Source organism: Cydia amplana, chromosome 16, assembly GCF_948474715.1.
Source record: "Cydia amplana chromosome 16, ilCydAmpl1.1, whole genome shotgun sequence".
Taxonomy (NCBI): Eukaryota; Metazoa; Arthropoda; class Insecta; order Lepidoptera; family Tortricidae; genus Cydia; species Cydia amplana.
Genome location: NC_086084.1, coordinates 9,013,964 through 9,041,692, shown reverse-complemented (window position 1 = coordinate 9,041,692; position 27,729 = coordinate 9,013,964). Strand labels below are relative to the sequence as shown.

The following is a 27,729-nucleotide window of genomic DNA, read 5'->3' as shown; positions in this document are numbered from 1 at the left end:
ATAATTATATGTAACTACTATTTTGTACATCGTGTTGCCACCACCGACAATTTTTTAATGACATGGTTAAAAATAACAAAAGAATACATACCATTTAATGTTAGCGAGTTATATGATTCTGTTTGTAAAGGCTCCCGATAAATGATTGGCTCCATGCCACTGAAGTCTGCCACTGTGCCAGAGTACAGCTCTCCATCTGAAATACATATAAAAAACACGTTATCAGGCCATCAACATTTTTGTAGGACTATGTTGTTGGTATTTTTAGAGGCAGTTGCCGGGCCGAGCTATAAACCTATCTTCCCTCGGGAGAGTCGAGAGCGTTGTGCCTAAGAGCCTAATAGGTATTTTTTACTTATACGCTGACAATATTACGTAACAATTCGCTTTTAAATATGTGAACGATTAATGGAGAAGATAGTAAAATCATAAAAAATGCTCCTATGAAATATATAAGACATTTATTACACACATATTAATAGGCTGTACAGTACACATTTTGCGTGAATATCGAAAGTAGAAAACCGATCCTATCAGACGTTGATTTTATCTAAAGTTAACATTGCCTAAGCCTAAGTAAAGACCTGCCTACAAATTGACGGACAAATCTACATTAAGTACTTTATTGCCAACATCACATCATATTGAAGTCCACATTGTTTAAGTACACCATTACATTCGGATTGAATCCCACTAAAGCCTCCTATGAAAACCAATAATTCAATACGCGAGCACTAGCCTACCAGCAGTGCGTAATAGGACAGGATTTACGTGACTTGAATATGCTGTCGGAGTTAATTAGCCAATGACGTAATAGGAAATGGCTGGAGCTACGGGCTGTAACTGCGGTAGTGGTGATTTTGTTGCAATTATGGATTGGGCTTAACTGGGCAAAAATATAGAGTGTATTATTCTAATAAAAAAACACACACACACATACACACAACCCAACCCCATAGGTAATACAAACTGACCCCTATATAATCTGATCCCAAAACTGCCCGCTAAAAATTACTAATTATGGTATGGGTCATGAAACAAAAATATAGTAGTGTCGGATTTTTAACGATTTATTGTTGTTTCCTTTGTTATAATGCTGATTAATAAGTTATCATATCGTAGACAGCAAATGCACTAATCAGTAGTTGGTATAGTCATTAGCAATACAGCCAAAGCCAATAGTAACTTAGTAACAATATCCCAACCTATACTACCTGTAAATCTCCGTTATAATAAGCAGGTGGAAACACGACTTTAATGGCTTACATAAATTTATATAATCCTATCCAAATGGAGGTGTATAGTGCCACAGATAAACGGACAAACATGGGCATGCATTGTCAAGATCGTTTATAAACACCCACTCAATACGAGTATTCAAGTTGTATTGTGTGACGGCAGCATATCACTAAATTATATTGGCCGCATATGAGCAACAGCAGATCATGGCTCTAGTTGGAACGTCCCCGGGGAGTCGCTTCGCTTAATTGGACCAGATCAATAGGAGATAACTAACCGTGTCCACGTAATGGACGGCCCTGGAATGTGTGTGTGGGCGTACCAATGTGTGGAATAAAAATATATACGTGTGTGCGGGGACAGGGTTGGCGGAACTTTAGTGTGTAAATAATAAAGTTCTCGAGTGCGGCGACGCGAACCTTTTTTTTGTAGTGCGGTTAAAAGTTAAGCAATTTAGTGAAAAGCCCAAAATGTAACGGCACCTGCCGTGCTGTTATAGCTTCAGGCGAACCGTTTGTTTCATTTGTATTGTGGAACTTTTTATTAATTTCAAATACCGACTTAACGAGTTAAGAAGGAGAATTTTTCCCAACGTTAATAACGATATAAGATGCAGCTTGTAAGGAAAAAATAAATTAATTGGAGTAGAACAGGAAACAGCTACCAGAAAGAGTGGCATTACCTACACAAACGTGTTTTTCCTGTAGAGTTATATTATATCTATGAAGCAAGGCACAATGTGTGTGGTATTTAAATAACAACAACCTAATAACGAATGCGGAAAGGAGAAACAAATACTTGTTAGAAATGAAATAAAAAGGTACTTCGTTAAAAACACTGCATCCTCAAAAGGGCGTGGTCATGTCACGAAATGGTTCTTATATTCTTTCATCAAAAGCCTTTTGGCACGAGGTCATTGGCATCTAGGTATGTGTTTTTTATAAGTCAATGCATTGTTATATAATTATAGGCACTTAAGAGCTACTATTCCATGTTAAGCAAAACATATACAAGTAAACAGTAAAAAAATAAGTAAATCAAATTGATTACACTCTTCGTTAACGTAAATATTTAAAATCTAACGATCATGGTTGTTGAACGGAATTCTATTAAGCAAATTTATTTATTCCATCAATGGCCGATTACTTAGTATTATTAAACTCTACACGTCTCTTCTAAACAGATTCCCGTGATAAATGGGTGCGAATTTTACTGGGGTCGTTAATGCAAGGAAGATTGTACAAAGGGACAGATCGACGGTAATTGATGGTGTTTTCCCTGTATACACAAGTATTTTGTATTGGGAAAATGTAAGAATCTGTCTAACATATAGCCAGAATTTATTGAAATCGAATACGAATAGTACTTAATCGTTTTATTAAATCTATTTCATTAGAAATATACTCTTAGATATATAGTAGTAGTAGTAAAATACTTTATTGTACAAAGAGAAATATAAAACATGAAAGAACACACATCATTAGTACAAAGGCGAACTTATCCCTTTCAGGGATCTCTTCCAGTTAACCCTTGAGCAATCACCAATTTAATGCAATAGTTAATAATATTTAACAAGAGGCTACACGCAGGTGTGAAAGTGCATGAAAGATGCAATTAATGAATCACTATCACTACAATAAAACAAAGTCGCTTCCCGCTGTCTTTGTCCCTATGTATGCTTAGATCTTTAAAACTACGCAACGTTTTGATGCGGTTTTTTTTTTAAATAGATAGAGTGATTCAAGAGGAAGGTTTATGTATAATTTGTTAACCCGTGCGAAGCCGGCGCGGGTCGCTAGTTTTATAATAAAACATAACAATGTCTCTGCTACTAAATATTTAAGATTCACTCTCAATTCCTTTACCCTATAGTCAAGTTTTATACAGATATTTATCACAAAGATGTACATGGTTCTTTTTTTTTTTGTAAACTGAAGTAGAGCTTTTATAATTCATTATAGGAAATCCCCTTTTATGATAATAGGTACTGGTTTATTAGTGTCATGTCCTCATGTCTCATTCCCATGGTCTTTACACTTTATAAACCAGCCTACTAAGAGTTGCCGAGTCAGCTCCCCCATTATACGGTTCGATCGCTTCGCAGACTCAAGCACTTGGCACGCAATACTAAACCGAATTGCAAAATGGCGGCGAAGTAGCCGTATACTACCGAATACTTTAGTTTTCTACTGGTAATACAGCTTTTATTACTATTAAACGAACTAGAGTTATACGTCAACAATTATTGTGTTTTATTGACAAGGAAAAGTTTCAAACAAAGAACCAATCTGCAGAAAATAAGCAATACAATTTTATTGTTGCCGCAAAATGTAGCTCGGCAACATTTTTAATCCTATTCGATTTTATTTCAGACAGATATTTTGCGAAACGTACAAATAACCGGTTTTTAACAAAGTTTGGGATGTCAGTAATAAAATAGGATTCGCCGATGAGTAAGACCTCGAGGACTGTATAAATCTTTCAGAATTTCGTGAAAAATTCTTAGTTGGAAATATCTCGGCTACCCCGCGCATGTCCGTCAGAGCTTTATGCACGGGAATCCAGTTTTAAAAATAATGTTAGTTTCTAGAAATTTCGTAGTTATAACATACGATAGTGTAGTCACGTTGGGAAGCATAGGAGAGCATTCCTTTTCAATGTCGGGTTCCTTACAATGCAACAATGAGGGCCTATTGTGTGCCAGTAGACTGTGAAAGTGGGTTCAATTGATATGAAAAAAGATTTTCCTTTCCTTAATTTTCTTACAATGGAATTTTACTACACGAGTATCCTAGACGCGTATGTCCTTGAGGGCTCTCTGTGGCTTATTCTAAGCCAGATATTTTCTTCTGAATATTGATGGTTTTTGGATCTACTCTTGGGAAAAGTTAACCTACGGCACTATCTAGTTTGTGTTAATGCAAAAGCTTATGCGGGTTGATGAATGGATATAAGATACCCTTTCACGCAAAATTTGCTGATTCGATTTGTGTGAAACTTAACACACAATAATTTTTAGTAAGGTAGTTCCGTAAAGAGGTGAATAGGGGGTTTGAATTCGTACAGTTCTGATGCGAACAGTGCCAAAAACATGTTACTAATGTTGTAAGTCTGTCTATTAAAACAATTTGTGTATTTAGCAGAGTTACTGAAGTCTGATAGTTAAAACACTAGTTTACATGGCGAATAATATATTGCTAGTTGTGACAACAGACATCAGTATAAAAATATAAATAAACCATTTCTACGCTAATTTAAACAGGTGTCACATATGTCCCGGATTACTGATGTGCCAGCATAAGTACACACATACAATTCAATACTATTTGCATTCAAAACCACTCGCCTAAAATCTCCGTTAGAAATTGATAACTCGTCAAGTAGGATCACCAAAACGACTAGCTAGGCCCTATTCGGCTCTCGCAGTGCCTATCTAAGCTTCCCATAGTAGGATTGTCGAGAACAGGCCTAATTGGTATGAGCGCTTAGCGCAACACGAACCGTCATCCCCCATTAACACGGGACGTGCGAACTGATGAACGGTGAGATCACACACGAAATTTTCGACTAGTTTTCGACTATCCGATAATGTCGAAACGTTATTCGTGAAACATCTATGGCAAAAACGGCAGGCAATGGATATTTAGTGAGATACACTGGAGATACAAAGGAAATAAGTTGTTTCATACACTGTATTAGTTAATTACTTGCTATATGATTTGGACTGTATACAATTTTAGTTAACTACTAGATTTTAACTAGAAATTGATGAGACCACTGACTAACTAATTGTCGAGTTTTGTGGGGCGATGCTTAATTATTACAAACTATTAATAAATCAATTAAGTAATACCTAATAAAAAATAAACAAGGTTTACAAGTGCGTCGCTGGTAATAGTTACCCACTTGATATAAAGGTTAAAATACTCACCAGCCCAAACAGCCGTGGAGTTGTGCTCCGGATCGTACGGGCAGACGGCCTGGCCGGATTTCTCTTTCTCCATATGGTACGAGTCGCGCTGGACGCCGTACTCTCGACAGAAAGGCCTGAAGCTGTTGGTGCCGCACACTAGGAGCTTGCCCGTGCCCAGGGACACGAGCACGCGGATGTAGTTTTGGCAGCTCTCCTGAAAACAACATTGAGGGTTTGTAATGCGAATAGCATCTAGAAAAAGTAAAAAAAAAAAAACTGACTTCTAAAACATAAATAATACAAGTTAAGAGCCTATTAAAAACTATAGACCAATCGAATACTCGCATGTTAATCGTAACGAGTCGTTTTAGTACACCATAAACTCTTAAACACTCGAAAAAGTCGAAAAGCACGATAACATCTGAAGCGTCTGTAAAAAAATAACTACCGGAGAATCACTAGCACCAATAACATTTTATATGTTTTAGGTACATACATAAATAAAAATATAACAAAAATGAAATAGCGATTAACTTTATTTTTCTCATGCTCAAATTTCTCACCAGCGGATCATTGTGACCTTTTTCTTATGTGGGCTCCTTATGTGGCTGGCTAAGCCCATATTTATATCTTAACCCTTAAATGCATAGTGTTGCCAAATGTCTACAAAGCATTCGATAGCTCACAGATTAAGGGTTAAACAAATTCTATTTGTTCCTATATATTATTTCAATAGTAAAACTAATAAATTTTCCGAATCATTACATAAATTTACGCAGTATTTTAATTTATAAAAATTACATTTGTTTAAAGACGAAATGTCGGAAAACTTGGAAAAACCTGGAAGTTGATGATTTTTAGTATGTCATTTTGGGCAGATTTTTCGGGGTTTGTAATTATTTTATATTTAAAAACTTTATCATAGGTATATCACAAATAGTGTACCTTTCTAATGGTAGTAAAAAATTTCATATATCTATTACTGAAAATTACATATTTACATAAAATATGATTTAGCCAATTCAACTTCTAACACTGATTTCGCAGTAAAAATCGAAATTATATTTTTTTTTTACTATTTTTCCTAGAATCGGCAAACAATTATGTGATACATATATTAATTTCGGGCAAAAAGAAAAAGTCATGCATTTAAGGGTTAAATTAAATTAGCGCGCTGTGACGAACATACCCAAATCTGATTATTAGCATCAAAATTGCAACACCATTCAATTAATGTTAGTAGGTATTTATTAGTAGCTAAATGTAAGCTACGACAGGTAAGGCGTGGCAGATAGATCGACACGTGCATAGATGATTTGATTGCATTTGCATTTCCATCCTTTAGATGTCTGCGTCGTAATCCTATGCGGATAACTCTCACACGTGGGGACTGACAGATGAGCGGATTTTGGGGTTCGGTCTCAACAACAACATGGAGCGGTTGAATTAAGTACAATTAATTTAAAGTTGTATAAACAGTCAAATCAGTCAGTTAAGGTCAAATGGTGAGACAAAACGCTAATGCTAATGTGTGGGTTCGTGAGTTTGACATATCGACGTGTTTTTTCTATAAACATAAAAGTTCCTTGCTGGTTCGGCTGAGCTATCCTGTCCGAGAAATTCACGGCGTTGCAAGTTAAAGTAAATAGAAGTAATGAGTGTCTAAATAGTGTGAAGTTTCGATCGATGTTGCTATAAAAACATTCCGAGGCTAGTTTTATTTTCGGTCCCCGCTTCATGTCATGGCGCGTTGCCCACATCGAGCCCTAGGCAGAATCCACCTTGTCCGAGTGTTTGACAGAGCTGCCATTCATGCTAGTTGACGTTGATAGGCGCCGTCAATGCCTGAATAATAAGGTGCAGACGATGTGGCTCAATGATTATCTGGCTTATTAGATAAAAATATTTCGACAGTATTGTTATACCCCGCTTCATCTCGTCGTTCGTTGCTGACATTGGGCAGTCGGCTAAAGCCATTTTGGGTGAGTGTTTGACAGATCTGCCATTCACGCGCTAGTCAACGTAAATACGCATCATCCACCAACGTTAGGGTTCCACAATGGAATAGTTACCAAATCTAAAAAAAATGTATTCTACCTGAAGGTGGAATACAATCAAACGTATGATTATTATAAATGTACTTATGCCCCAATATATAGTGTCTGTGTTCTAGATGGAGTGGAGCGAGAGCACTATACATAGTGGTTGTAGTGTTAATAATATCATCCTACCGACTGCGCCAATGCCGTATCAAAGATTCATAATAGGTATGCAACTTCTCACACAACCATACCCAATGCATATTCCAGAATGAATATACCATTCCTCAATGCTTCATTAAACTATATTAACAAGCAGATTGTGTTCATGTAAATTAGAGTAGTTAACCCAAATGGAACTAGATGATACCCACCAATTTAAACTAGTCCGGAAATTAGTTCCCCGAAAGACGAAGAAAATGGGAGAAGCCGCATCAAAATTAGTTTAAATACCTATTATGCGAACGTTAGAAGTTTTAAACGTATTCAAATTGCATTCCGCACTGACAATTTTACATACAAACTGGTATTCTGCTTGGTGGTTTTTTGGCTTTACTATTTTGCAATTAGTAATTTTGAGCATCTTTGGAATATCAAAAGGTGTTTATTTCTAGCACAATCTTACACTTTAACATAAAGCAACATGTTTCGGCTCGCTGCACCTTCTGTAGGCGATACAAGATGTCGGGAGATTATTCCGTCGAATCTGACGGCTTTGAAACCGTAATCTCTAACAATGAAGACATCCATGCTATATTAAATTGAGATAATAGAGATTATGCCGGGTGCCGCAGCCCGCTGCAAACATGTGTTTGTGAACAATGGCTATTCAGTTGGCTTATTCTAGCTAAGAAACTTATTGACTCCTCTGACTAGCTACATAATACCTCTATTGTTTTATTCACGCTAGCAGCAAATAGAAGCCAGTCCATATTTATGTACTTACATATTTTATCGCGTGCGTTGAAGAATGTACTGAAAATGTTCTGAAGCGAATTTAGTAAACGGTGTGCCTCAAAGCAATATTGGTTCTATTGTTTGTTCAACGAGGACAAGCACGAACAGAGTTCTATGTCAATGGAATTTTCTGCGAAATTTCGTCCCTCTATAGTGTAGCGGTGAGTCTTCAAAAGCGTTAATAGTGATTCAATGTTCGCATTGAACGAGCGTCAGCTGCGTCCATTACGCAAGCTATCAGCTGAACGCATCCCACAACGATTCGTTCCGTCCTATACGTGTTACCTATACAGCTTGGAGTGTTCCGATCCTTGAAACTGTTCCCATTTCGCCGCACTATTCCACGCTTGCACCAACCACTCGGCGGACCGTGTTCCTCTTCCAGTGTGTTACAACTTTCGAATTCAGAACACTCTGTGAATACTGAGCGCGGAATTCGAAACAAGAACCCGAACCGAACGACGATTGAATTTTAGAACGTTTGTGTTTAGAACCTAATTCCAAGTTCCCTCGAGTCGGTCAAATTGTTGAAGATTGTGTTTCACAACTCGGAAGTTCGTCTATAATCGAAGCCTTAGGACGGGTTTAAACCGGCCAAATCTGGTTAGAGATCGACGGAAGTCTTCGCACGTCTAGCGAGTGCTTAGGGCGGAGTAAACGGGCCTCGGTCGTGTGCAATTGAAGCATGAATTTCCGACCGTCCCACGAGCGCGAAGCAATCAGCTGTGGAGCGACGGCGCAAAGGGCGCACGGTGGAGTTTCCATACGGGCCGGCGACCGCCTCCAGCCTTTGTTTTTGTGAAGCTTTATTCAACTACTAAACAGTACAGTGAGTCAATGAGATGTATTTCGTCAGTAACTCGTCATTTGTTCAGCAGTTTTACGGTCTTGTGTACCTAAACAGTAGGTTACGGCAAACCGTCGTAAATAAAAGTAATTACGAAAACGGCGGCTTTATTTTCTTTCTACATGAAATATGAACTGAGAGTCGTAAAATAAACATTAAAAGGCTTACTTGAGTAAACATTTATCGCATTGTTTCACTTGAAAAACTAACTTAATAAAAAGCTTATTACCGTACTTGCTGGTGTAAGCCAACGGTATTCGTCGTCGTTTCCCGGATATGACGTTACACTATGGTGCCGACTGGCTGAGTCGTTCTAAATTCAATTATTCAACGCAAGGTGGCGCCAGGTAACGATATTGCACCCAAGGTACATTGTTTAAAACGGAAACAATTTTGCAGTGGCAGAATTTTACCGGATTAAAATGTCGGAGATACTTTCTTTAATTAATTTAAATTGAGAAGTATGCATAATAATCTTATTTTTAAAACAATCTTCACCACCAGCACGGGAACCTCTCTTTATTCTTTGAAATCAGTGTGTAAAGTGGCATTATAATATCTTCTAGAGTGCAAAGTAATTTTATGCAAATTTTTATTTATTTCTTTACGTTAGCTGGTAGGATGAGTTAATGAAAATCGTAATATTTTATTTACAGCTACTATTTTACTCGCAGTGGTGAGGTGAAGTTTTGTGATTCATTCGGCATCAGCAATGTTCACCTCTCGCGCCTTGACTCCACTTTTTGAGTTTGTAGCTAACATAAGATCTATAATCAGAAGAAAAAAACCGGCCAAGTGCGAGTCGGACTCGCGCACGGGGAACCCTCCGTGCGCGAGTCCGACTCGCACTTGGCCGGTTTTTTTCACAATCAACAAAAAATAGAGCAAAACAAGCAAAAAAACGGTCACCCATCCAAGTACTGACCCCGCCCGACGTTGCTTAACTTCGGTCAAAAATCACGTTTGTTGTATGGGAGCCCCACTTAAATCTTTATTTTATTCTGTTTTTAGTATTTGTTGTTATAGCGGCAACAGAAATACATCATCTGTGAAAATTTCAACTGTCTAGCTATCACGGTTGGTGAGATACAGCCTGGTGACAGACGGACGGACGGACGGACGGACGGACGGACGGACGGACGGACGGACGGACGGACGGACAGCGGAGTCTTAGTAATAGGGTCCCGTTTTTACCCTTTGGGTACGGAACCCTAAAAACGTAGGCAGGTATGTTCCTAATACAAATATTGCAACTCTAAACTCTAAATGTTACTAACCTCATCTTTCCCCTTGACGACACACATTTTGACGTCATTCTCCGGCGAGTACCAGACCAGCCGACGCTGTTCCGTCAAGTCTGTCAAACTGAGGTTGTACACCACATTTCTGAAACAAATATACATACATATAAGGTGAAGAATTGATAAACAAAGTAGCAACAGAATATTCCTTGCTAGTAGTATGAACAACTTATTAGTGATCCTGATCAACGATAGATACATTTAACATCTTTTATTTACATTGGAGTATGTTTCTTAAGTAAGGAAATACTCGTAACTTGGCTACTTGCTTCTTAGTCGGCGGTGGTACAGTTATTCAAAATAGTCCGCGTTAGTTCAAAAATAAATTAAATGGAATTACGCGTGCCTGCTTAGCAACGGCCTAAAACAATAAAATGAAGTAAAGTCGAAAAGGATTTTCTTTACTGCGTCTCTCGAGTTCTAAAAAGGCTTCTTCAAACAATCGTTACGGAGTTGTTACCGTGGCCACTCTCCACCTAATAGGCTCGCCCAGACCTCGGCCAGCCCGTGTAGACCTCCCGCGAAACAACAGAAACACCTCGTTATCCCAGCTTTATGTTTATTTCGGGGAACGAGGTAGCTCATTTTAAGATGGAAACATGTGGCCTCAAAGTTATAAGCATAATGTTTGTTCGTGGTTTTAATCGAACAACTTGGAGTTGGAGATTTCAGGTGAAGTTTGCTGGAACGATTGTTGCCTTCAGTGGCTTTGGAACTGCGCTATACAGCCGGGTTACATTCGTTTGTGAGCAGCCTTAGGTGAGAGTTGTACAAGGTTTCTGTAATTATGAAAACCAGCAAGTAGTTGGTAAAGTTATACTGTTGTATAATAACTATATAGTTACTATATCGTATCTTGGCGATGTCTAAAATATATCTAACAGATGTCTATTTCAAAATCCGAATCGGGCCCCTAGTCGTTAAGTTTAAAATATCTCCAAGTACTTACAATAGATTTAAATAGTGACTCAACTTAGAGCAATTCATAAAGTTTACCAAAGCATACCTGCGTCGACATAATTGCAAAACTCTTCTCACCCCTTAATTAAGATATTTGGCACGAAATTTGATAATTTAAAGAAATTATGGCGTAAACTTCCCCAATTATAAGTCTCAAAATAGCAGGTACTTTCGTACATAATGCCTTTGAGATTTAGCAGATGAATATTTAATATAGTCTTACTTACCTACTAGTCTTAAGATTAGGTACTTTGTTAATGATATTGAGTAATTAATTTCTAAGACCGGAAATATACAAATTTGATTAACACCCAAATAGCGAGTTAGTCAATAAAATAAACAGTAAGACTAAATAGTGTCGTCTATAATGTAATAGTACATTACGACACAAGTGCGAAAAGTAGGAAATTCGCAACGAGTGGCGATAAATGAAAACACGTCCGAAGTGTTTTAAATCGACACGAGTTATAAGGGAAAACGTGTTCATCAAATTACTTTCAAGGCGTTTGTGCTTGATTGAATGTATTACTAAGATACAATCATGCAAACGCATAAAATTTAAATTCATATTATTATAGTAATACCACTGTATATATCTTGTTTGTAAATAAATGAATAATTGAATTATTATAGTATTTTTCAAACTCGATGGGTACGCTGACAGATGTCATATCAATAAAATTTTGCAAGATTTGGCGTTTTTAGGTTATAAATTATATGGATATGACATCTGTCACATCTGTGTGTTTTACTCGGGCAATGTTGTGGGTGAACTAGTATAGTCTTTTTAAACTCAATGGGTAGTGAGTTTAAAAATACTATACTAGTTCACCCACAACATTGCCCTAGTAAAATTAGTTCATCGGACTTCCCATTTTTATTTTGCAACCGCCATTTCTCATATAGGAAATGAAACCCCTTCATAATTACAGTATACTAGTAGGATAAACGACATGTAATGCCTATAACAAAAACTAGTTTGGTTTAAGCCATTGCCTCCGTCTATTGTCCAGAACAAACTGGTGTCTGCGGTTTTAATCAGCGAACTTTTACCAACTTGTCCCACAGCGGACGACCGATTATGGCGTGGAAAATTAAACAAACTGGAAATAGAGCCTAGCTACTAGTTATTTTATACGGAGAAGTAAATATTGATACATTCAGGATACATGTATCTAGACACGCGGCAGCGTGTCAAAGCCAAGTTCAAAATAATTATATTTGCTATAAACCTAGAAAGAACACATTCTAACAATTGATCGGACAGACAGAGAGACAGATGCACGAGTGATCCTATAAGGGTCCCGTTTTGTCCTTTTGAGGTAATGAACCCTAAACACTGTCACTCCATCTACATCTTTTTTCTAGTGTTGTTTTTTCCGTATAACTACAGTACGTGAGTCCTGAGTATGTACAAATTTATATCAAAGGTGAAAAAGTCCTCTGTTATTACTATAATTTATGTCCAAAGTTATAAAGTGCATAACATAAAACTGTCTCCCCCTGGTGATCAAAACCTTCACCATAATACCATTACGATGCCTCTAGCACACGATCGCGTTAGTTCGATATCTTGTGTGCGAATAATGCATTTCTTTGTCATCTAATACCAGAGGGGCTTTCGCGAAGAAACGGGAAATGTCTCTAATTTACCGACAATAACGAGTAGGCAGCCAATTTGTGGCTAGTAGGGCTCATATTTTATGCGCTAACCGTTTTTTGTTGTGCAGCGAAGTGGCATGACGCAATCAAGCCGACTGTGTATGGCACTCACGATTCGAGGCCCGACAGCTGGCTTTAACTAGGTTACTATAGGGCGCGGGCGTAATAAACAAATGGATTCAGATATACAACGCTAATGTGGGATGGACATCGTTACCTACCCTTTGTTGTTATAACTTTATCCAATCTATAGCGAGCTATGTAGGTTACACTTAAAATTTGCCACCAAGCGAATATTTTCAGATATTCTTGCGAAATATTTTGGCATCAAGCCGGGTCAGCCGAAGGGCCAACACAAAGACACATCCTTTGTCAATTACGCGCTTCAGTGGTTCCCTCCAAAAGGCGGCCATCTTGGGCGCTGTGCGACGGATCGTCAACGCCATCTATTGTTCGGACACTTGCCCATGTTTTTTGTGTTCTCTTGTCCATTCCGCGTCGCCTCGCTATTTGATTGATGGTCTGAAGTTACAATTATTTTCGTGTCTATCCAATGACCGTGTCTTTTCTTAGTCATAGATAGATTATAAGCAATTAAACGTTACATTTGAGCTATAATTTAATTTGACCGTTATAAAGGCAGCAGTGGTGCCAATCAGAGTCACACTCATCAATAAACATGACGGACTCACGCCCAATGATCGAAACGAAATGAAAACATCAAATATGGTGAAGCTTTTATAACGAGATTTACATAATAAATAATATTTTTGCCTTAATTCGGCTGCCTGTTTTTGAGGCCGCTACGGGATATGTCAATATATTATTTTTAAATCTAGTAGGCAAGGGAAGTTGTAGTAGAGACAGTGTAGGTACCTATTAGAGAGATGTATCATCACTACATAGTATAAAACAAAGTCGCCTCCCGCTGTCTGTCTGTATGTATGCTTAGATCTTTAAAACTACGCAACGGATTTTGATGCGGTTTTTTTAAATAGATAGAGTGATTTACGAGGAAGGTTTATGTATAATTTGTTAACCCGTGGGAAGCCGGGGCGGGTCGCTAGTTAGGTATATTTAATAGCTAACCTACTATGATCTAGGTGTTCGTGTTTAGTTAAAATTGATGTGAGTAACTATAGTAGTCGACAAAGCCTTTGATTTTAATCGGAAAGTAACTCAAACAAAAACTAATCACTTTACCTCATTTCTATTTCGACTGGACTTAATTTCTGTAGATTGCACGAAAGACAAGGAATTCAGCCCCTAATGTAGCTACAGCTACAATCACCATTTCAAACCCACTGTTTTGTCGTTTGTCGACTTTTAAACACAATCTTCGAATCAGGATGGATGTTCGGATTACTAAGGGTCCATAAAACATCCCTTAACAAGGTGCAGTAAAACGCAACGAAAACACAGGGGAGACAAAGGAATTGTCGTTGAAAGAATATATTATTGGCGTATCTAATTTGTGACGGGGAACAAACTGACTTTATCGGGACTACGGCCCCTTCAGGGATCTGTAAAATGGTTCTTTTTTGGTGAATATATGCTACAGCTGATAATACTATTTAAGGCCGCAATTGGACTATCATAGAAATTACATCATAAATATAGGAGGCATTAAAGTATAAAGAACCTATGATGGTTTAATTAAAAAAAAGACGTATCACACTAGTGATGGGTAGGACATCAATTTAAAATGAGTTTGTATGAGTACCTCATTTTCTAAAATGAGGTGTTACAATGTCTTACTTCAAATGAGGTGAGGTACTAGCATATTTACAGAGCGCATACCGCGAACCAAGTTCGTCATGTGGCGTCCCTGTCACACTTACCTACGAATTTACAAGTGCGACAGAGAAGCAACACATCGAACTTCCTTTTAGAGACTGATTTCTCGCGCCATTTCGACAAGTAAGTTAGGATCAAAAAGGCGTAAGATGTATGAAAGCTTGCAGCGCTTACGCTTGTTGTCTTTCGTGTTTAATTGTTAACGTATTTTCGGTGGTGACGCGAAGCGATATTGAAGTACCTCGCGTGTCTGTCTCACTCCCTCTTTGGGTATTTCTAATTCATTGTTTCATTTTGAAAGGATTTTTGAGGGGTTCATGTCACAGAGAGGCGGTGAGTGGTACAAACTCAACGCATTTCTCGGTGAACCTTTTGTCGTTGCAATAAGGTTTGTAGTTCGGCAGTTGACAGTGTGGACCATTACTCGTTTCTTCATTTGAGACATTTGAGTTTTGAGTGTCGGCGAGCAGGCGAGCACCTAGCGCCTCGCGCGATCCAGGGACTGGCAGGGACTCTCGAGCTGAACGGACGAGTTGTGAGGAGAGGGTCGCGAGACTCGCGAGTGAATTTGAACGGATAAGAGTTTTTTGAAATTTGAAGTGTGTGAATGATTTGTGTGGCAAGAGGTGTTTGTGATGCGCGCGAGTAAATGAGTAAAATGAATAGAGGAGTGAAGTAAGACATTTTTGCGGTATGAAGTACTGCGACAAATTAACAAAATGAGTGGTACAAATGAGGTGCCTCACGAGTGAGCGACTCAACACTATATCACACTACATAGTATAAAACATAGTCGCTTCCCTGTCTGTCTGTCTGTCTGTATGCTTAGAACTTTAAAACTACGCAACGGATTTTGATGCGGTTTTTTTAATCGATAGAGTAATTCAAGAGGAAGGTTTATGTATAATTTGTTAACCCGTGCAAAGCCGGGGCGGGTTGCCAGTATGATCATAATTGTAGGAATGACAAATAGGATCCCTTATATATAATCCTTTCTATGATAGTCTAATTGCGGCCTTAGTAATGATTTTACATTATAAATGTATTTTGTGCTTAAGGATTAATCGAGATAAAAAGGGACATTACAGTGCCAACCACTTGAATAGCCTCACCTATATATTTTGAGTATTATAATTATACGTGATTATTTTTATCAATATATCTTAAATTTGAATTGTACGCCCTGACGTTGATCTAACGACACATTAACAAGTCCGAACTTGTCTGCGCGCAAAGCGTCGTGGACGCAAGAGCTAATACGGGCCGTCCACATGAATAGCCTCAGTGTAACATAATCGTCCAAACCGTGCATTTAAGTTTCGCTTTCAAATTTATTTTATTATGATTAGATAATACAGATGGCATTCTATTAAGAACCGGCAGTAACGCGATAAACACAGTGTTTTTGTGACTATGGGACGTGGTAAAAAACTTACAAGTTTAGAAATTGAAAAGGTTAATTTTTATTTAACTCTAAAATTATCCCATCGTGAGATAGCTAAAAAAATAGGTCGCAGCCCTAAAGTTATTAATAATTATGTTAAAAATAAGGAAAATTACGGCCACCAGTATACAGGACGCACAAAATTTGCCACTACGGATCATGAACGTCGACTTATTTTACGCTCTGCTTCAAATTCCACCAAGACCGCCAGGCAAATAGCTAGTGAAATAAATACTAGAGCATTTCTCTCTACAGTTCGACGGATTATTAGAACATCATCCCACCTCAAACGAAAAAAAATCATGAGTAAACCTCCTTTGCGCGACAACATGTGGCGGGTCGACTGTCTTTTGCTAAAAAGTACATGTGCTGGAAAACCGAGTGGCGAAATGTGATTTTTAGTGATGAGAAAAAGTTTAATCTAGATGGTCCAGATGGATTTAAATATTATTTTCATGACCTAAGGAAAGAACCGAAAGTACTATCACGTCATCATTCAATTCTCGGATCGGTAATGGTTTGGGGACCAATTTCTTACTATGGTACTGTTGATTTAATTGTGGTAGACGGAAGACTAAATACTGAAAAGTATTTAGATTTATTAAAAGAAACAAAAATTAAGATCAGAAAAGTAATAGGTAGAAAAAAAATGTTTTTTCAGCATGATAATGCTCCCATACTCACGTCAGCCATAGTTACAAAGTGGTTTGAAGAAAACCAGATTGAAGTTCTAGATTGGCCATTCTTGTCCCCTGATCTGAACATCATGGAAAATGCCTGGGGTTGGCTGTCTCGGCAAGTTTATTACAACGGAAGACAGTTTAGTAATAAAGAAGAACTGATTCAAGCTATTTACACTGTTTGGGCTTCTGTGGACGTTAATTACATACATTCTTTATATTAATCACTACCTAATCGTATTTTCGAATTAATAAGGTCTAATGGAAGGTATACGAAATATTAAACGAAAGAGTTTTAATAACTAAACAGTATCTTTTACCATGTGAGGCTATTCAAGTGGAAGGGTCAATTATTTGTTTGACGTTATTTCTTAAAACTTTGATTAGATTACAATAAATATTTTATTTACTATTACAAGGCTTCTTATTTTATTTCATATTTAATGTTTAATGTATATCTCTTTTTTATATAACTATGATAAATATTAATTTTGGTGAGTGAGGCTATTCAAGTGGCTGGCACTGTATACTTATAAAGCACTTGTAATATAAAGTATTAACAATAAAACCAAAACATATTTTTGAAAAACTACTTCTGCGTTAAAACATAGCTACCTAACTATAGATTTTTGTCACAATAGCTGGCCCGTCGCGTGTCCAATCAAAAGTGGATTGTATAATGTCACAGTTGGGCCGTGACATTCATCATTCCGGATTGCGAACGGCCGACGAAAATAGTGTTTCTAATTAAATAACGCTCCAGTATGATTCATGCTATTCATGGCCTAAAACTGAATAATTAATTTCAAGAGAAATACTGTACGGGAATTCTAAATTAACGTTGTATTATTTAGTGGAAAATACTTGTATATTGGTGTTCTTTAGTTAGAAATAAATACATGATATGTATCTGTATTTTAGGTAGATAGGAATGACTTACAGGCCAATACGAACGTGCACCGACATCAAATCGATATCAGAATGATACTGGAATCATATCAGTTATCTGTCATCCGTGCGGGGGCGTCTCGTTCGCACTAATATTTGTGCGGACAAGTCCGAGCGAAATGAACGCACAAATGACATCTAACTGCACCTGCATCTAAGTGCACGTTCGAATTGGCCTGTAAGCTTCATACTGCCGTATTCGAACTTCAAGATATTCACAAGAGACGACGAGTACTAGATCCATTCTAGATACGTTATAGTTTAGATTTCAACTAGTTCTCTTTTGCAGCGCAATTCGGGCAACCAATGTCACTTTTACTATAGATCGTGTTAGATATCTATTAGATGTGATAATTCACTCAAGAGTATCTCCAGAATCGCGGAAATGTCAAATTTGACAGGTTAGATCTTAAACATATCGTTATCGTATCTTGGTGACGTCTAAAAGATATTTAGTAGATGTCTATTTCAAAATCCGAATCGGGCCCTTGGCCTGTAAGCTTCAACGAGTCTTGATGATTTCCCCATCGAAGCGCTACGCTAGATTTGCTATGAAGCGAGGAATAGCTGCTACGTCGTAGCGCTCGTAGCCTACTTGGGCAGTGATCTCACTTCTGGGCTATAACCAGTATAACCGCAAAAAACGAATTTCGCAAATTGCGAGCATCTTTCTCTGTCACTCTAATTACGCCTTCATTGGAGTAAAAGAGAAAGATTCCCGCAATTTGCGAATTTCGGTTTTCGCGGTAGACCTGGGATATAAAACATATAATACATTAATAAAATAATCTATGATTACTGCAGCAAAATACTCTTCATCGTAAGTACACCTCGAAAATAGAAAACCACTTCCAGTCCACAAATCGAGTACTTAGAGGTGATCATTTTGAGAATTAAGTAGCTGTTATCGATAATAAATTTATTTAAACCTTAGTACTTCTGTGTGTCTTACCGATTTCAGACGACTATAAGTATATTATTATTGCACTTTTTTCACAGTCTTACGCTCGATGACAAAGGATATTAAACCCCTCTATTTTATAATATAATATTTCCGTAAAAATGTTAATAATTTAGTATATATGTAGGCTCTCATCAGTCGTCAAACATAGCAAACGCATCGGACATCCGCATCCGAACTGCAGCGATATATCCACATTGATTGATGCATCTCCTGCCGGCTTACACAGTGAACATAGCCTGGTGGTATTCTCACTTTATACAACACGAAACGTACAGTCGCCATCAGATATATCGGAGCGGCCAAGGTGTTGACAATATCTGAACACGCACTCTAACGCCCTGACAATAGAGACGTGTTCAGATATTTGTGAGAGCCTTAGCCGCTCCGATATATCTGATCTGTATTCAAAATAATCGGCTGAAAAACGTCCTCCGCACTTTCGCTTGACGACGGACTAAAGATTTATTGAAGCACACTTGCTTCAATAAATCTTTAGTCCGTTACGTTACTGTTTATGATAAATGTACTGTGCTGCTGCCAGAAGCGACATGTCCAATGCTTTACATACACTACGAGTACCTATATGGGGCATTAGCTATGAAAAGGGACCTTATTGTCGATGGCGCTTACGCCACATAGCGTCCCGCGGCATTGTATTTATATCAGAGCATCGTTAATAATAACGTAAGCGTAACGCGTAACGTCACATATAACATCATTTACCTTTTTGGAGCGAATATTTATGGGGTTGTGTTATTAAAAGTTGATTTAAGGTAGATTGAACTGACGGCGAAGCGTTAAATCGATTTCGGAAAATTGTATGTTCAACTACCAAGTACAGTCAGCAGCAGAAGTTGCTAAGCGGGCGAGGTGTTCAAAATTATCTTGACGCGACTTTATTGTTAAGAGAATAAGAGCGTGTCAAGGTAATTTTGAACACATCGCCCGCCTAGCAACTTCTGCTGCTGACTGTACCTATGTAGTGCATAGGTATATGTAAGTAGGTAGGAAGTCTGGTCATGCGATAAGTATTTTTAATATAGTATAGACTGTCAGTAGTAATATCCAACAGCGTGAAAATATTGTTTTGTTTTATTAGACCAACAACCTTTACTAAAAGCACGGATAGCAATGAAAGTCAATCTAAAAATAAAGGGAATAGTATAAAACAAACGTTTTTCGTTTCAAATCTAGTTATTCATTTTAACTTTTGTGTTTATTACGTTATAATATCATGGACGAAGGACGGATCTAAAAACCAGGCTTTATAATTATCCCCATAGAATTCTACTTTTAACACATAAAAATTAATAAGTATATTTTGGTTATAATAATTTTAGTGGGTTGTTATTTTGGCATAATTATTTCATGCTATAATCATCTAATTTAATTAAAGTTTTTGCGTACCTATTTCATATGCACTTGTATGTATCGACTTTGAATAATACCACTATTTGTCTGTGACCGCACCTCCACCCCACCAATATCGGTTCAATATGAACCTATTGAAGTATTAAGCACCACACGTATGAAGTATACTTTTGTGCTCAGAAAATTCAAATTCGAACGCAGCCAAATTCGCCCGACAGATGCAATTTGTTTGCGTGCACTCGACACGCGGCGATATTGGAAAACTTTACGAGTCCCGTTTAGAACAATATCAATAGGACATTGGGGTACAGCGCGTGCTTTTGACTATACAAGCGCAAATACTCGTACACCTGTACGGATATGATGGTCGTTCTTGTCTACGTGACAGCGTGATAAAACGGTGTCCGTCACTTTCTTTCCCACGGTGTTAAACAGTGACAGTTATTTTATCACGTGGATAAAGATGGATAAAGCTATCCATAATAGGCTGGCTGAGGTCTTGGGAGAGTTTAAAATTATTATTGACATCGATAAATCGGCTTACTCACTAAGTTCACTTGTCACTTGGTAAGTAAGAATATCTAGCCGTGAGTCATTTGGTTCTTCAATAACTATTACTCTCAATAAACGGAACACTATTAAAATCTACTCAAAAATGTGTCTGTTAAAATAACCCGCGTGATTATGGTTTCTTTATAAACTTTGTATGATTTTTCAGACTAGTCCTTTAATATATGATACATACATTCGTCCTTCCACATACTAAATAACAACATAGTAATTATCGATACAGTAATGGATCACAACGTTAATTAGGTCACCATCGACCAGTCAAGACATCGAGCTTGTTAGTTGCATCCGGTCACTCGGTCGTTAGCAAACTTCCTATCGAACCTACGTCGTTAGCTGTAAAATATTACGTGTTCGATCAAATCTATCAAGATGAAGGCGAGAGAAGTTATTTAACGTTATTAGTTTCAAGATATTAGCAGTTATCAGCACAAACAGACTATACAAACAAGTAAGATTCAAGACTATGAACAGACCGACAACATGAATATAAATTACTATTTTGCAAGCATGATATCGCATATCATAGACACAAAATGTCACGGAATTTACCCATATGTTTCTTTAACTCGCTAGTAAGACATAAACCCCGGTAAATCAAACAAAGTCATCGAACCTAAACATACCTAAGTTCGCGTTTTGTGGGTTAAAAATAGACCAAGGACTTTAACGACGTCTAAACTCGCGATAGGCAGACTTAAACGCGAGCAATAAACTCTTATCGAGGCATAGATGGTAGTATTTCTATAGATGTGGCCTACCGCGTGCCCCCGTAAGGGATAGACATAGATGACGTCACAAACCCGGGGATACCATATAGGTAAAAATTACCCCAATATTATCAAATATTGGGGTAATTTTAATCACGTTCGCGAGTTGTTCGCCTACGTAAGACGCAGCGATAAATAAAATATCAATGGGCCAATTTTTTTTTATTTATTTATTTTTATTTAGAAAACAAACCGGCTTTTTACAAATAAGTCTTACAAAAATGACTAAAAATAGGCCTAAAGTTTAATACGTTACTCGCTTACTAAGTTGACTATTACAATGAAAAGTAAATAGGTTACTTAATTATAAATTACCCGTAGGTACCTATAGTTGTGAGTACAACACGCAAATAAAGTAAGAAAACAATGCAAAATATTTACTTGAAACAATTTTTCAATTACTAGTAAACAAAATATGCCGAACTTTGTTCTTGAAAACGGACAAACTATGAACAAAAATGTCTATATCATTAAGCGATGCATTATACATATTACAAGTATACGCCTAAAGAAAGAATTTTTAGCATACTGTGTGCCACAGGAAGAAATAGATAAGGTAGGTTTTCGTAATATGCTTTGAGCATATCCGGCAGTTTTGCGTCGGTGCCCAGTTTCTCCTTCCGGTTGCTAAAATCCATTTCGCACGCGTGCCTGCATCTTGTGGAAATCTGGAGGTAATAAACGAAATATTCATTTTGTAATCTGTCACTCTTATTGCAAAATTAAGAATGAGTGCCTGCAGCATATCATAGAATTAGATTCTCTGAGTCGTGGCAAAACCCCCTATAACGTTAATATAATTTACATTCTAATTTAAACACAGTTCAATTTTATTGTTCGTATATGTCCAGTTCTACAGCAAAATTATTTATAAAAATATTATTAAAATACAAAATACCCGAATTTTGGGGTAATTGTATGCATCACGGGCTGGTATCCCTCGAATAATAGCAATGCGACTAAATTGAATACACGTTATTAAAAGGGTGACGGCTTACTGTCAATATGCGTACGTAATTTGGTCTGTTAATTTATCAGGAAATATTTATAGGTAATTTTTTTTACCCGAGTTATAATTTACTGTAAATGCTTTTTCTACTCAGATTTTAATTGATATAGATTGTAGGATGCTGTTACTAAGCATGATAATGTGACCGAAGTATAAAATACTGTATTTACCTGTGAAATGTTACGTTGTCCTGTTTTTGCCGGCAGTCACTTGTACAGCGCAAAACTGAGCAATTCACCATATTTGTTGAATTGTTAAGTACTCCTACATGCACACGAAACACTGATTTCAATATTTTTACTGATAATCTTTGCACTGTTCATATGTTTCACACCAATTTGACGTTTACGCATTGTTTGTATCCCACCATAAACTACGGTGGGGAATAAAAAAATATGAGACTGTGACAAAGACAAACAATAATAGCGCTTTCTCTGCTACTCCTAGTGAAAGATACATAAGACTATCCTGTTCTGTCAGTTATCCCCACCACTCATGCCATGCCCTCTATCGAGGCAAGTTTGCGATGTTTGTCATCAGCATTTGACTGTCAAATGGGCACTCACGTGGATTGGTTGATATACGGGCGTCTTGGAAGCGTTTTTACATGGCGAACGGCTGGCGTCAATATTGGAAAAGTTCGGGCGCCCGCCACCGGCCTCCAACTGAGAAATTGTGCTTCACATGCGACGAGATTTATTGCAATTGTTTCCCAACAACATTCATCGTTTATTTCATCGAATTTATGATGTTACCTTGAGACAATGTTTGTTTATTCCGTAAGCGGTTCGATGTTTTTCGCGTCGGCTTAACTTTCCGCTTTGATTGCTTTGCGAAGTTTTTGGCGATGAAGTGCTTCCACGTTCCGTAGTTACCTACCATATTTTGACCAAGTTTGTAAAAGTTAGTTATGGCTGGTAAACTCTCAGGGAAATATGAATATAGGTGTAACGTTAGAAGGATTAAATATCAACAAGTAATAACTTTGTATAAGTGTCTGGTCGGGTATTATATTTAAATGGGGCGGGGAAATCTATCACAAAGATTGCTATGCTGTGTCATTTAATTTTCTTAAGAAGACTTGTCATGTCAGACAAATAAATTATGGCGTCCCAAGCCGGCGATATTATGGTGGTACGGATAGCCAGACAACATAATTATCAGCAGTTCACGTTACGAATAAACGAAATAAGATGTGTTCCAAAATCTGTGATATACACATATTTCTGAACATATGCAAATGGTGGCATTCATTCACACCGCGATGCGTGTTTACTTAACGAACCGAAATGAATAAAAACAACAATCACAAGCTCGCCATCAACTAACTATATTACACTAGTATGTATGTAAATCACACTGTAATGTATTCATACGTAGCTGCATACTTCGGAGCCCGATCAACTTTAAAATAACATTTTCTTCGTAAAAACGCGAATTCATATGAAATTCCCTCTTTGTCACAGTCCTCCTTTCAGTGTTATGACGACCAGCGTATTAAGAGCCCCGGGAACCCTTTAAATCCGCCGATTGCGTGGGCGTAGAGTGCCGAGACGGAGAAAACGCAAGTCTCATTAAACTGGCGGGTCCGACGTTCGCATACAAAATACAAAATTCTTAACATTTTAATTAAAAGCGTTCAAAATGCCGACCGCACAAAGCCTCGGGGCCCGATTGTTGTCTCGCTCTTTCGACGTCATGATTTATGGTGTTGGAATGGGATGGTTTTTCTGTTTTTGTTGAAATGATACCTAATGAAAAGCGTCATTTTTGTGACACACCCGAAGTATTTATATAAGAACATTGCGCTTTTTATTCTGCCTCACTCTAGGAGTTAGTAATAATCAGTTTGATGAAGCCCTTTAGGTATCTCTGTGTTTATTTCTACAATATACGTCCAAACGTACACTTGATATCAAAACGATATCTGAATCATATCAGTTAGTTATCATTCGCCTCTGCCTCTCGCTAGCGCTAATACATCTACGCACAAGTCCGAGCGAAATGAACGCGCGAATGATACTGAAATTATTTGGATATCGTTTTGATGTCAAGTGTACGTTCGAATGGGCATCATTCATCGGGTAATTGTTTTCGAAAGCAAATAAATTCTAAGAATTTGTTTAATAAATTGATTACTATTATTGTTTTTTATAGGTAATTCGGTCACCGGTTCAATACAAATTTACTCAATTTCAGGTGAGCAGTATTTTTTTGTTCCAGCCTAAATATAATACGACTTGTTATAGTTTTGTAACGCGTTTGTGTAGTCTCCTCTACTTGTACATAATGAACCTAGATTTAAGCAGATTACTGTGTGTTATATAAATGACGCGAGTTCAATAGCCAAAGTGCATTAATTAAGTCCAAGCCAATATACCGCTAATCTGTATGTATGTACCTATATCAGTACATGTTAGCCATCACGATTTACACTTACCACGTAACTAGGTCCAGCATCTCTGCCAAATAGTGATAGTTATGGGTATTAGGACAGTATCGATTTTGATAATAACTTTGTTAAGGTTATGTTATGTAATATGTATCAGCTACATATTTTTCCCATACTGAAGAAGTAAAAACAATGTTTTCCAAAAGTAGGTAAGTACCTAATGACTCCTGTACGTTTATGTGTTAACGAGGCAAATGCCGCTCAAGGCTTATATTAGCAACACGGAATGTAGTAATTCATTCCTGTACTAGCGGTCTTGGAGAATAATTTTCGAAATCTGCCCCTGCTACAACCTATATAACGATATCCATGACCATTTTATGGAAAAGTACATGTCATCTAAATCAGAATCGCCAAGAATCTAAAAAAATATACCTATCCATGGTGACGTACTGTACATGAGTAGTTGACTGGCTTAAGTTTACGAATTTGCTTCACTAGGTATGTAAACATATTGGCTTGTTGTAATTAAAAAATATCACATCATGAATCGTTCATAACAAACGAATGATGTCTACTTTCGGCGATTGTCCAGCAAACTAGTTGCGTTGCTTGAGACTTTCATAACGTTATAACTATTATAAGTACCTTATATTATAGTAAGTAATCCAACACCCAAAGTAAGATAATGAGATAAAACTCGGCAAAGTCTGATGAATTATCTCTTTTTCCTTATTCCGATATGGTCCCCTACTAAAGCCCCGCTATGATAACGATTCCTAAATCACGGCTAAGACGCAAAGATTCTACACAATCTGCAATAGGGTGCGCTATTTTATGGGAGTTCTTTTGATATTGCACTATTTCCGTACTATGCTATATAATTTGATTGTTTTTAGGGTTCCGTAGCCAAATGGCAAAAAACGGAACCCTTATAGATTCGTCATGTCTGTCTGTCTGTCTGTATGTCCGTCTGTCCGTCTGTCCGTCTGTCTGTCCGTCCGTATGTCACAGCCACTTTTCTCCGAAACTATAAGAACTATACTGTTGAAACTTGGTAAGTAGATGTATTCTGTGAACCGCATTAAGATTTTCACACAAAAATAGAAAAAAAACAATAAATTTTTGGGGTTCCCCATACTTCGAACTGAAACTCAAAAATTTTTTTTTCATCAAACCCATACGTGTAGGGTATCTATGGATAGGTCTTCAAAAATGATATTGAGGTTTCTAATATCATTTTTTTCTAAACTGAATAGTTTGCGCGAGAGACACTTCCAAAGTGGTAAAATGTGTGTCCCCCCCCCTGTAACTTCTAAAATAAGAGAATGATAAAACTAAAAAAAATATATGATGTACATTACCATGTAAACTTCCATCGAACATTGGTTTGAACGAGATCTAGTAAGTAGTTTTTTTTTATACGTCATAAATCGCCTAAATACGGAACCCTTCATGGGCGAGTCCGACTCGCACTTGGCCGGTTTTTTAAGAAAGTGTCACTGCAGTAGCTATAAAATGCGAGCGTCAGTCCGTTTCATTATTGTTCAATTCGTTTCACTGCACGTTCTGTAGAAGCGTTAGATTTTTATCTTTTTTTTCAATAAAAGCAAAACAATTTCCAAATTGTCTTTTAAGTTATTATTGACAACTTCATAGTTTCATTATTAACCTCTTTTATTTTTATTTGATTTATTCAAGATTTGCCAGCTGGTGCAATACATATTAAACTTGTTGATGAACATGACAATAAAAAACAAATTGCTCGAGCATTCACCCAATAACAGGCAAACTCAACATGCATACGTACTCGTATCGTCGGAAAGTAATTACTTACATAATACATACATACAAATCAATTTCTTGGTCCTATTATCGGTAGTAAAATTAAGCTCATCTAGTTAAATACCGATCGTAACTTCCAAATAGCTGCGAATTCCTCCGTACCATTCATATTTTGAATTGAATGACCCGCGAACCCGTCAACGTAGATATAATTATCACTCTATGTTCAGTCGAGGATCTATATTAGATTACGTCGTCACGACCGTCATTTGAGGCGTTGGATTTAGTAATTCGAGCGCAGAACGGCTCAATATTTAACGACATACATGTCAATCACTTACCGAATTACCCCCAAATATCGAAGATATTAAGCACCCGTTACAGACAGGCTTTAATTTTATGTATAAGCGACGCGACGGTTGCGGTAGTACACATGCATCCTAAGTAGGTATATTGTATAGTGAAGTACCAATTTTGTGAAACGGGGTACAGAACTTGCAAATTAATTGAAACTTGCATAGAACGAATGGTTAAGAGAATTAAAAAAAACTTATTACAAAGTACCAAGCTTCTGTCAATAATATGCAATACGACGTTACGCGACCTTATCTCAAATTAACGCCGATTTAGATTCCGTCGGTTTAAAAGTCAACGCCATGAAGTCGCAAGCGATCGTTTTGGGAAGTCCTCATTACATCTCCATATTGTCTGATCAGGCGGCACCTAGAATTTTCTTTGATGGTACACCAATTCCTTTCTCATCCACTGTTAAAAATCTAGGGGTCACCATGGATCAGACACTCTCCTGGGCGCCTCATGTTACTGAATTGAGCAAAAAGCTGTTTGGATCTCTCCATTCTTTAAGGCGCCTTCAGAACTTTCTTTCACTGGATACCAAAGCCATGCTGGCCCGGTCTCTGTTACTGCCTCTACTCGACTACGGCGACGCTGTGAATCTTGACATGACAGAAGAACTCCTGGACAAGTTAGAGCGCTTATAGAATGTCTGTATAAGATTCATTTTCGGCCTACGGAAGTACGATCATGTGTCTTACTATCGTCAAAAACTCAATTGGCTTCC

At 37.5% G+C, this 27,729-nt stretch overlaps 1 protein-coding gene across 4 annotated transcripts in view; it reads right to left on the bottom strand.

The window, feature by feature from the left end:
* The window catches only part of LOC134654960 (semaphorin-1A), a 486,499-nt gene that overhangs the window by 11,994 nt on the left and 446,776 nt on the right, over window positions 1-27,729 (bottom strand). For all 4 annotated transcript variants that reach the window (XM_063510407.1, XM_063510409.1, XM_063510406.1 and 1 more), the window contains exons 3-5: window positions 10,273-10,381; window positions 5,171-5,366; window positions 92-196 (exon numbers count right to left, since the gene is read on the bottom strand). In XM_063510407.1, the coding sequence (XP_063366477.1) occupies window positions 92-196; window positions 5,171-5,366; window positions 10,273-10,381 (410 nt within the window). The remainder of the gene's footprint in view (window positions 1-91; window positions 197-5,170; window positions 5,367-10,272; window positions 10,382-27,729) is intronic.